The sequence below is a fragment of the Eulemur rufifrons genome, chromosome 6, assembly GCF_041146395.1.
Source record: "Eulemur rufifrons isolate Redbay chromosome 6, OSU_ERuf_1, whole genome shotgun sequence".
In the NCBI taxonomy this organism is placed as follows: domain Eukaryota; kingdom Metazoa; phylum Chordata; class Mammalia; order Primates; family Lemuridae; genus Eulemur; species Eulemur rufifrons.
In genome coordinates, this window is record NC_090988.1 from 44,764,497 (window position 1) to 44,777,183 (window position 12,687).

The following is a 12,687-nucleotide window of genomic DNA, read 5'->3' on the forward strand; positions in this document are numbered from 1 at the left end:
AATTGGGAACTCTGGCTTCTATGTAGAGAATGTGTTGTAGAGAATAAGAGTAGAATTTGTGAGCCAATGGGTTTGGGTAGAAGTGGTTGTGGCTTGGACTAGGGTTGTAGTAGTAAAGATGGAAAGAAGTGGATGGATTAGGATATATATTGGAGTTAGAAGTAACTGATCTTGCTGATGGATTGGATATGGAGGGTGAGGAAAATAAAGGAATAAGGAAAATTGGGTGGATGGTGGTGCCTTACTATGTGAGAAATTATGCTAGCCACTAGCAATTTTATGCTAGTGATAAAAAATAAAATTAGAGAAAAGATTTCTTGTCTCATAGAGCTTACATTCTAATGGGGAGAAATATCATAAATAATAAAACAAGTGAATTAAATAATATAAGTATCTCATTTGTTGTTGAACTGTTCAAATGCGGAAAATTATTTCCCTATAACTACCAATGAATTTACTCACCATAAGATTTGATATTTACAATCTTAAGAATCTTTAAAGATGCTGAAAATTTTTCTCTTAAATTTTTTATACATCTCAGAAACTACTGAAATCACTTACCATCAAACAATATACATTTTCCCTGTGTAAGTATAAGTTCACAGCACTTCAATTGGCTTATAAAATACACTTCTCAGAGGAAGCAAGAGGTGAGGCATTAAGGCACAGCTCTTACACTCATGGTAAGTGAAGGACTGTTTAAAATAAAAAGCAAGATGACAAGCAGTTTGTTGCATGGTATACTTGAATACTTGCTTATGGTTCAATTCTGTTACTATGGAAATTGACCTCTAAGAATTAAAATAATCATAAGAATAATAAACAAAAACTTGAAATCCCTGTGATATGATTTTGCAAATCTCATCCTCCCCATTCCCTAGGTCAGGGGCCAATATCTTGCTCATGCACCACTGCGTCCTCAGTGCCTACACAATGCCTGACACTATGTAGCAGATCCTCCATAATTGCTGGTTGAACGTACGTGTGTATGTTACATATATCTCCCAACTAATATTTGAGAGCTTATCATTGGTGATCAACTATGGTTATTTAGATCTTGCCCTCTCACTAGAGTTCTTTTCTTTTTAATGCTAATATGCCTGTGAATGACAGCCTGTTTCTTAGGGTGATTAAATTTGAATTCATTCTCTTTATAGCAGGAGGAATGAGATGACATGAGAAGACACAGCATTCTCATGGGACAAGGTACTGGAAAGGATGAGGAAAAGGTGTGGATACCAGCAGCAAAGTTGTCATTGACTAACTTCCCCACTTCTAAAATTCATTTGCTTATTTATCAAACATATGTTCTGTGCCAGGCACAATGGAAGGTACTAAAAATACAAAAATGAATGAGATATGATTTATCTCCTAAGTCATAAACCAATGCCCACGATTTATAAGTGAAGATAGACTTTTAAAAAAAATGTTTCCTCTCTTTCCTCACTTCCCCCATCCAATGTATCAGCATATCTGGGAGATTCTAAATAGCTCCCTCGCCTGTCCCCTCCTCTTTTTCCTGACTACCACTGCCACTGGTTTAGTCGAGGTTTTCATATCTTTTACCAGGGTTATATAGTAGCCCCTACCAACAATCTTTGCCTTTTTCTACCCTAACTCCACCCCCCAAATCTAATCAAGTCCACATCTCTCCATTGTATCTAAAGAATTCCTCTGAAATGCTATCCTAGCTTTAAGCAGTACAATAGCTTTCCAATGCTTTAAGCTCAAGTTCAAATTCTTTAACATGCCTTACAAGGGGCTTTAAGACTTGATCTCTTAATGTTTTATTCCATAGTTGCTTTTTAAAAACAGAATCAACCTAAACGTCTAACAGGAGGAAGTTGTTTAAATAGACAGCACAACTCTTTCATGGAGATCTTGTTCATGGAGTAACTCTCATGCAGCGATTGTTTTAGAATAAAAATTATAATTCAACTGAAAAAAAAAAAGAAGACTTGATCTCTGCTTCTCACCGTATCAGCCTCTAAATTATGCCTGGAACACTTCTTCCTCTTTTTATTCACCTGGCTAACTTCTATTTGGCCTTCAAATCTCAGCTATCTCAGTTGTTCCAAGAAGTTTCTTTGGCCTCCCTAAACCAAATAAGGTTCTCCCATTATGTGCTCCTGGAATTGCCTATTTCTCTGCCATAGTACTCATAGGGAATTCTAATAGCATGGGTTTTTTTTGGTAAAGTTTCCAGTCAACAAATAGTGTGTTTTTCCATCTCCCTTGCTAAACTGTACAGCTACTGCAGAGTGTGCATTAGTCTGAAAAGATGGGTAAGGTACTTAACAGAGAGCTATGGGGTCCAGAGATGACTAATCCAGGCAGAAGAAGAGGCCTGGACAATTAACTTGCATAATGTTGGAAGAAACTTATGAGACAGATAGAGATGGGGAAGTGAATTGCAATCTCATTGTTGAAAGACACGTGTGTTATGTGAAGTTCTGTGGGCTTTATCCAAAAAGGCAAGTGGATTCAATCTATATTCCACAGAGCAGTGCTACCAATAGCCCATAAAAAATTATTATGTGGGCCGGGCACGGTGGCTCACGCCTGTAATCCTAGCACTCTGGGAGGCCGAGGCGGGTGGATTGCTCGAGGTCAGGAGTTCGAGACCAGCCTGAGCAAGAGCGAGACCCCGTCTCTATGAAAAATAGAAAGAAATTATCTGGCCAACTAAAAATCGATATAGAAAAACTTAGCCGGGCATAGTGGTGCATGCCTGTAGTCCCAGCTACTCAGGAGGCTGAGGCAGTAGGATTGCTTAAGCCAAGGAGTTTGAGGTTGCTGTGAGCTAGGCTGACGCCACAGCACTCACTCTAGCCTGGGAAACAAAGCGAGACTCTGTCTCAAAAAAAAAAAAAAAAAAATTATTATGTGAATTAGAAAAAGGCATCCCCTTCAGCAGACACAGCTCAGCACCAGGGAACTTGACTTGCCTGCATTTTTTCTGTACTCACTAGCTTTTGGTCAGTCATATATGACACTCTGACTCTGGATTCCTCAGGGCCATCAAAGGAGTCACAAACAAGGACCCTCCAGAAAGCTATGCTCTGATTTTCTTTTCCTCCCTGCTATAGAAATCACCAAAACTCTTCCTTTATTTGTTATATACAAATAATTATAAATGTACATTGTATGACTTCTTATTAAGATTTCATTTGTAGAAAGGGCTTCTTTGCTTAGATTTTTAAAATGTAGCCAATGGAGAGCAATTGAGGCCTATTAAATATGGGACAAAGCAATCAGGTTTACGTTTAAATAACATTATTCTAAGTGGAAGATGGATTATAGGGGACAAAGCTATATGCAAGAAGACTAGTTACAACTTTTTTTCCCCCAGAATCTAGGTGATTGGCAATAAGGGCCAGAGATGAGGATAAAAGAAAAATCTAAATCTATTAATAAAAAATATAGGATAGATAGGATGTGTTTCCAAGAGAGAAAGAAAAGTCTTCCCTTTCTGGTGATGGAATTATTTACCTTGCTAGAGAATAAAAAGTGAAGTACTGATATCTCCTTGAGGAGGAGATAAGAATAATTTGGCACTCTGCTCCATTTGATGCACACTGGACTTACAAATAGAGATAGCTGCCAGCCTAAGCTGACCTTAAATTTAGACTTATAGAACAACAGAGCTGGAAAATAATCTTAAAATCACTGAATTCAACTTAAACATAGAGAGGAAAAAATGACTCATTGAATTGGAAGAGCCAGGATTAGACTCTATGTCTGGCTTACAACCCAGTATTCTTCCCATCATGCCATGCTCCATGTTGTTCTCAACTTTTCACTGAAGTATTCATCAATAATAAAGCCAAACTGAATAAGAATGGGAAAATGTATAATTATTTGATATGAATTCCATATATGTTGATCAACATCCATTTCTGGGATTGGAGTAGATTTGAGTAGACGAAAATAGAAATCAAATCCAACATTTTAAAATGTATTTCTTAATATGTAGTACTCAGTGTTTGGGGTTCTGTGGAATACCAAATCAATCTATAGTTTTTGTTTTTGAGAATCTACTGTGCATTTGCACTTTGGGCATTATGGGCAATGAAGACTTGAGTGATTAGGAAACATTTCATGAGGCTATGGAGTGTGAGCTTTCCTTTGAATGAGGCTGGTTTTGGTTAGACATTTGGGAGACAGAAAGCAACATGAAATACAATGCAGTTGCATGGCTGGAACAGCATTTGGGAGGTATAGAAAGAAGGTCCAGATTTAGAGGTCATACAATGATGCTCTTGCTTTCTTAAATGACACCTATGTACCAAACATTGGGACTACAAAGATAAATGCAATTTTTATTTTACATATGTTAAATGACTCTTAAAGAATTCTGAAGGGAAAGGAAATGATAAAAGGGTTGCTTTAGGAAGTTCAACCTGTCAATGGTTTTGTGTGTCTGGGTGAAATGGAGAGGAGCTAGTTAGCCAGGCCTCAGGAAAACCAGCTAGGAAGCTACTGCAGTAATCCAAGTGGTAGGTATTAGCTAGTATCTCATTTCATAATAGTTGGCAGTCAGTCTTGTCTGTGGACAGAGGACAGTCCTATAATCCTGTCCCTTCAGAATTCTCATTCAATGCCTCTTTTTCACATTGCACCCATTCAGTTGCCTGGCTTGAAATTTGTTACTGGCCTTTCTGCTTTTCCGGGAAAGTGCCGAAAGACCAATCACTGGTGCTGAAATAGCAATTTCTTCCCCCGTTGTAGAAAGCTGTGATGTTTCCCAGATGACAGCTGCAGAGAATCCTGCAAGCATTTTATATAAGGGAAATGAAGTGGCAAATGGAGAGAGAAAAACAGTACATTCACTGTAGATGGCTTCTATGGATCATAAACTCAGGTTACTCTCACCCAGAATTAGAGATGAGAGTAGAAGCCCTATTTTTAAAATATAGAATGAAGTGGCTATCAGTTGGCTTTTGCTGAAGGAAAGGAGTCAGGAAAAGAGTCTCAGATATAAAATGAGTGCAAGGAAATAGCTTGCATGTGCAGAGTCTCACACAGTGTGGCAGCTGTGTAGTCCAGGTTCCCTTAAAGACTTTGTTCCAAATAATTAAAGGCTGCAAATCAAAGGGATTGGGTTCAGAGTCAGAGCTCTTTTATCATACTCAATGGATCTACATAAGATTGAGTACTTCTGTTTGTTTTGGAATGAACCACACATGAACCAAGTAGAGGGACCCTTGAAAACCTAGAGCAGTGGTTTTCAGAGTATGGTCCTAGTATAGCATCACCAAGATCACCTAGGAACTTGTTAGAAATGTGAATTTTTTTCTCCTGCTCCAAACCTACTGAATCTGAAACTCTGAGGATGGAACCCAGCAATCTGTGGTTTAACAAGCCCTCCAAGTGACTCTGATGCACTCCAAAGTTTGAGAACCATGGATCTAGGTTTTGTTACACAGCTTGGCTTTCCTGCTTTACAGTGTGATCCTTGACCCCACTGATGGTCAGCAGTTGGGATTGGTCTATAAATAAGGCACAAAAATATTTTTAACAAACCAGAGAGGTGTGGATGCTGCAGTGCATGAGCTTTGAGATTTCCTAGACATCACCAACTATCATTATAAACCTCTTTGAGCTTTACTTTCTACAGTAAAATGAAGACAATAATGTCTACCTTTCCGTGTTTCTATTTAGATTACAGAATATGAACATAGTACACAATACATACCTCTCCCATTATGTGCTAGGCCTTATGCTATTCAAATAAACCAAAGACCACAGTTCAGTATAATGAATGCTTTTATAAATACTGTGTTTTTATAAAATAATATACCTAGTTAAATTTGAACTTCAGATAAAAAAATAATTTTTAGTAAAATTATTTTTCAAACATGATAGAGTATACACTTATATCAAAAATGCATTTATTTATCTGAATAATTATTGTTTATATGAAATCCAAATTTAACTGGGTATCCTGCAGTTTTATTTGCTAAATCTGGTAACTCTAGCAATATTTTGCGCTGATTACCTAATGGAGGGACACTGGGCTGACCAACTGAGATGGCTTCCCAGAAAATAAGATGAATTAAGTATTAAAAGGGAAATAGTTAAGGAGATAACACATGTAAAGTGCTGGACACAAAGTCTGCCTATGTTAGTTAGAAATTTTTGTTGGCAAATAATAACTATCTGCCTGAGCTCACTTAATCAAAAAAGGGAATTAATTAGGAGGACACTTGGATTTTTTTAAATTCAAAGATGAATTTAAGATGAATTAGACAACTAAGCACTAGAAAGAACAACCAGGAACTGAGGCACTATGGCGCATCTAGGAAAATCCTTCCCTCTGTCTGCAGCCCTTTCTTCCTCCCAAATATCTACTTCATTCCCCATCCTTTTGTAGATAGGCTTTTGATAGTTAACAGTTAATGTAGAAGAAAGTAACTCCCAATATTATGCTCTGAAGTTTAGCTATTTCTTCTTAGTTTATCTATTTCTTCTGTTCAGATAGAACCTCTGAAAAATTCCACATTTCCCAAAATGGGAACTGGCCAAAATTGACAAGTGATCCATGTTAGTTGCATCAACCTGTCACCCCTCCTGCAAACCTGTGGATATTTTATTAGAAAAAAATGCCCAGTAGATATTACCACACTGACACATATAAGGTGCTTTCAAAACTTTACTCCCCTTCTTTCTGTGGAAAACTATCAAATTATGCTGATTTCTATTTGTTTATTATTTTTGTTTATTTAGTTTTAATGAACTAATAGCCCCTCTTGAGGTCAAGGAAATAAATAGATCATTAAGGTGCGAAGTTTCAACAAGGAGAAACCTTAGTTGGTGATGGACTTTATAGATCCCCAGTAACACATGTGCTTCATGAGAGGAAGAGAGAAAAAGAGGAGACAGACATAATGAAGTAGATTTATTACAGGTCACAATGATTTAGAGTCCTCCAGGTCAGCTGATGGGTGTGTGTGTATTGTATTCTTTCTTCCTTCTCTCTGTTTGTAAGCATAAACTACCTGTCTTTTCTTAAATAAAGTTTTGGCTTCTATTATTTGTTCTTCACCTATCTTTACTGATTCCAAGAATAAAAGAAAAATAAGACCTTTTTGATAGCTTAACCTCCAGAGCTTTTCTGATTTCATCAATATTAACATAAAATTTGTGGAGTTATTACTTTTAAACAGATCCTGAGTTGTTTAAAGTAATTGAGTGTTCTCTTGAATTGCATGCAGAGTAATCCCCAAGCTTGTGTATTTTTTTTAATTTGATCATGGATTATTGCATTTCATCCAGCACATTAAACATTGATCTGGCTTCTCCATGATATACCCCTTTTTGTCCTGTAACAAATTTATCTATTTGAACAAAGAGAATACTATGAGGGAGAGAATAAAGGGAAAATCAGAGAACATTCCTCAATCACTAATAGCTACTGCAAAGTGATGTTTCAGATCCTGTGACTTAAAACTTACTTTTGAATCTAAACCTTGCGAAGGTCTGAACATGGTTGTGTGTGGTTGACATGGTGTGGAGTGGGGTAAGGACTGAGTGGGCATGAGTTGGTGGGAATTCTTCCAAGTGGGCTGATGTTTGGAAGCTTGCACCAAGGCTTCCATAAAGGTCAAGTTTATATCAGAACAACTGGAAATTTCCTTGGGGGTAAGGGAAGGGAAAGAAATTATATTGCACTCCATAAAACAAGACTTATTAAAAGCCCTGTTTTGATATTTTTCTTCCTGAAAATCCCATTCATCTCATCTCTTCTTCCCTTTCTTATACAAAATTTTAAAACTCCCTTTAGCATCTTGATTGTGGCTCTTTCTTTCTTTCTCTCCCTTTAGTATCATTTTTCCTCTTCATATACTCTCTTATGCAAATGATTCTTCTTTTCATAACAATAATAGCTAACATTTATTGATGCTTACTCTTTTTCAGGCACTGTGCTAAGTATTTCACTGCATTATCTCATGTAATCCATACAACAATCTTGTTATTCCTATTTTCAGATGAGAAACTGAGGCTTTTTGGGATGTCAAGTGACTTGCCTAAAGTCACACAGCCCCCAAGTTTTAGAGCTGAGACAAGATCCCATGTGTATCCAGCTGTGGCCAAGCCTTCCAGGCCCATGTTGTTAGGTTCTCTGCTATGATATATGTTCATTATAGAATGTTTGGAAGAAACATAAAAGTAGAAATATGCCTTATAAAACACCCATAATCTCTACTCTCACAAAGAACTAGAGCTAAAACTCTGCTATATTTCCTTCCAGCATTTTTTAAGCATAATGAACAGAAAATTTTAAATTTTTGACACTTACCATGATTTGGTGATCATTTTTAATGAATTAACATAAAAACATATAAAATCACAAATCTTATTTTAACAGCAGAACATATTTTAATACCTATGACAGAGAATAGATATTACATGTTATTTTAAATTATATTGTCAAAGTGGAATAAACAATTTATTAAGTATTATTTGACCTTTCAGTGATGTTGTATCATGTTAGAGAATATTTAATCATTTAGTGCAAAATTTAGATGTGATTTTGTGAACATGTGCTAATGATAAAATACTCTTCTTGTTTCTAAGCTATTTTGAGAATGAAATGAACCAGAATTTCTGAAGGATATTCTAGAAAAAGATTTAAATTAATGTTTTAGTCTTGCGGACAATTCTAGTCCACAGGATGAAATTGCTACAGTGAATATTGTGAACTTGTATCTGAAACAACCACCACCGAAAGAGTGAAACTATCAACTTAATTATATGGTGGAGTGGGAGGAAGTCTGTACATAAATGACTTTCTAATACAATGACTAAGAAATATGGTAAAGGCTGTACTTTTTACTATGAAAAAGTATTCCCTGAGTTTGAAGCTAATGATATATTTATATGCTTCAAAATGAATACAATTGGTGGCTTTACTCACAAAAGTTACCTACTAGTAGAGAGAACAATTTAATTTTAAATAGCTATGGCCCTCTAGTCAAATTCTATTTCAAGTGATTAGGAGGAAGGGAAGTTCAGTGCCCTAGTTTGGCTTGACATTCTTGCCTATTTTGAGAATGTGAATGTAAACTACTCCCTTCATTTGTTTTTTTAATTTAAAACAACTAACTCTGAGTATCTGTATCAGCATAGGCTCTTGAAAAAGAAAAACCAGGTTGAAATCGTATCTCTGACTTCAACAACTCTTTGATCTTGTCAGTAAAATTCTACTGTCTATAAAATGGGAATCAATGCATCATAAATTATTTATATGAGAGCAAACAAGTACAATGACTAGACTGATATTGCACATAGTAGGTCCACTAAAAATTTAAATTTCCATCTTGTTCACTTTTCAACAAATCCATGAGCAAATCTTTGACCTACTTATAATAAACAATAACTTTCAGATCTCTAATATGTTATGATTTACACAAACATCTGTACACATAATATCTATTTTCTCTTCTCACCAACTCTGGACATGCTTACTCTCTTTTCATGAGAAATTGAAGTTCAAAGAGATGAAGTGACTTGACCATGGTCACACAGCTGACAAGGAGCTGGGACTCACATCCAGGCCTCCTGACTGCTAGTTCTAAAGCTGCCTACTTGATCCACATATTCTGAAATAGCCATCTGATATGGGGTGTGATTTCTCACACCAGCAATTGAATATTAAGGATCTCGCTGTATACAAAATGAAAAAAAATTAGTAGTGTTTAAGTAGATATAGCCTCCAGAATTTTTTTAAATGTCAGCCACTCCCTTCTGTGAAATGCAGTGTTTTAAGATATGATTAGTATTCTGAGCATAGAGTGATGGTAAACATTATGTTTTGCATTATCATGAGATGGCAAAATTACCCACTCTCAAAGGACCAGCTGCTGCAGGGCAGCTGGCACCCGTGATGCCTATATTCTCAAAACTATTTTAATTGGTAGTTTCCCGTGATATTTTTTAGGCAGTCAGAGAGGAAATGTATGTGTAAACCTATTAAAGCCATAGCATCTGCTATGATGAAATGACATCACTGAATCTTGGGAAGTGAACTGTTCCATTGCGGGATTTTGAGCCTGCTCAGTGTTCTCATTGAGGCGAGAGTTCCTGTAACTCATCTCCTCAAAAAGGTATAGAACAGTTATGGACAAACATGATAGGAAAATTATTCCTATGCCTTCAATATAATATTTCCATTACAGTCTTATAATTTTGAGTTGATATGCACAACATACATGAAACTGTTCATTACATTAGATGTATATGGTCCTAAATAGTGAAAAAGCCCATATTTTAAAATAGGAAGACCTGAGATCAAATCTAATCTCTGCCTAAATTGCTGAAAGCTTTAAGCAAAGGACTTAACCACTTGGAACTATTCTAATTTCTATAATATAGATAATAAATCTTCTTCCACAAGGTTATAGAAAAGATCCAATATTTTAAAATATTATAAATCAACAAATATTGCACTACTATCAAGAGGAACCATTTATTAGGTGTTTATTACATATCAGGGTCTTTGCTAAGGGCTTATATGTGCATTATCTCATTTAGTCTTCCCCTAAAACCTTCATAATAGATATTACTATTATATGCAATTTACAGAAAAAATATGGAGGCTTAGGGGGATTAAGAAAATTACCCATGTTGACAAATTTAGGAAATGTAGAACCCAATAATTGAACTTAGGCTTATTCTTTCACTCATTCAACAAATATTTGCTAAGGCATAGATTCCCTGAACAAAATTCGGCATTGTTTGGAGGAGGAAGTGGGGAATGGAAGTTGGGTGAGCAACCAACTACGTTCACTTTACCCTGGCCACTGTGCAGGGAATGGATTAAAAGGTAACAAGAGAGAATCCAGGGAGACTAGATAGGAGTCTGTGAAGGTAATCCCGGTGAAAGATGATATTGACTTCAATCAGGGTGATGGCAGTGAAGATGAGGACACCTGGATGGACTGAGTATCCATTTTGCAGGTAGAACTTGATGTGTGGTAGTGGCAGAAAAGAGGAGTCAAGTAAGGGAAGCCCCTCACTTTTGACTCTGAGCATCATGGCGACTTGAGATGGGGAACACTGAAATGAATGTGCAGAGGGAGAGAAAGAAATCTCTCTAGTCACAAGCTTCATGCTTTTAGCCATTATTAATGTTATCACTAAGAGATCTGAAGTCCATAGCCACATAACTTTAAAATACCAGAAAAGTTTGTGGGCCGGGCACGGTGGCTCACACCTGTAATCCTAGCACTCTGGGAGGCCAAGGTGGGCGGATCGTTTGAGCTCAGGAGTTCGAGACCAGCCTGAGCAAGAGCGAGACCCCATCTCTACTAAAAATAGAAAAGAAATTATATGGACAGCTAAATATATATATGTAAAATTAGCCGGGCAAGGTGGTGCATGCCTGTAGTCCCAGCTACTTGGGAGGCTGAGACAGGAGGATCCCTTGAGCCCAGGAGTTTGAGGTTGCTGTGAGCTAGGCTGACGCCACGGCACTCTAGCCTGGGCAACAGAGTGAGACTCTGTCTCAAAAAAAAAAAAAAAAAAGAAAAGTTTGTGGAAAAGTCAAATCATTCCTTTCCATGTGAAAATGGAAAAAAGTAAAGTTTGACGTAGAGCTTGCCACAGTTCTTAGTTTACAGAGTACCTAGGGACACGATTGTCTGAGATTCTCTTTTAACTTTGTTAAATTTGAACTTCAGTATTTATGACATTGTGAGGTGAATCGGGGTGGGGAAAACACTGGAAGATAATTTTCCAGAAAGCTAACAAGTCTGTTTTAGATGATTGTCATGTATATTTTTTCTTCTTTCTATATTTTTATAGTTTTTAGATTTTCTAAAATGATTGCATATTATCTTTTATAGCTAGTAAATTTAAAATTTAAGAAAAATTAATCTATAAATAAAGTTACATTTGTTATGTCTATATAGTCCAGAGTAATAAGTTCTGAGAACCATTCCAATTGCAACCTTTAGTCAAACAAATTAAGATACTGATATAAATGACAAAAGATCGTAAAATACATGTCCTTCTTACTGTCCCATATGTGATACAGTCCCAGTCAGAGTGGACTGGAGTTCAAGATGGGACCTGACCAGTAGTGTGGTCAATGTGAAGGATCAGAAGGCTGAACAGTTTAAAGTTTCCTGTATTTCCTTCATTTGAAGTATCCCTCCAAATTTGAACATTTTAAAATTTCTTACATTCTTTAATTCTCCACATTGTAAGGTTAGATAATCATAATAGTATTCTCTAAGAAACCCTCCTAGCTGCTCCTGAATCTTATCTCTTTTCCTTCCTTTCAGGGTCAATGATTGTATCTTGCGGGTGAATGAAGTCGATGTGTCCGAAGTTTCCCACAGTAAAGCAGTGGAAGCCCTCAAAGAAGCAGGGTCTATCGTTCGGCTCTATGTACGCAGAAGACGACCTATTTTGGAGACCGTTGTGGAAATCAAACTGTTCAAAGGCCCTAAAGGTAATAAAAACATAAATGACTCATGATAAGACAGACATGAGTGGCAAATCATTTGGCTGAAGTTGAAGCCACAACCTATCCACGATGTACTCTCTTTTATCATCTGCCATGCAGGGCTTACTAAAACGTTTGAAATTCTATAATAGTGGTTTTTAAAGAGAATAATGAAAATCAATACTCTAAATATGAACTCAAATAAGAAAAGGATAGATTTATGTAGGAATGTC

At 36.5% G+C, this 12,687-nt stretch overlaps 1 protein-coding gene across 12 annotated transcripts in view; it reads left to right on the plus strand.

Moving 5' to 3' along the window:
• DLG2 (discs large MAGUK scaffold protein 2) overlaps positions 1–12,687 on the plus strand; it is a 1,100,864-nt gene that overhangs the window by 578,968 nt on the left and 509,209 nt on the right. For all 12 annotated transcript variants that reach the window (XM_069469139.1, XM_069469143.1, XM_069469135.1 and 9 more), the window contains one exon: positions 12,291–12,460. In XM_069469139.1, the coding sequence (XP_069325240.1) occupies positions 12,291–12,460 (170 nt within the window). The remainder of the gene's footprint in view (positions 1–12,290; positions 12,461–12,687) is intronic.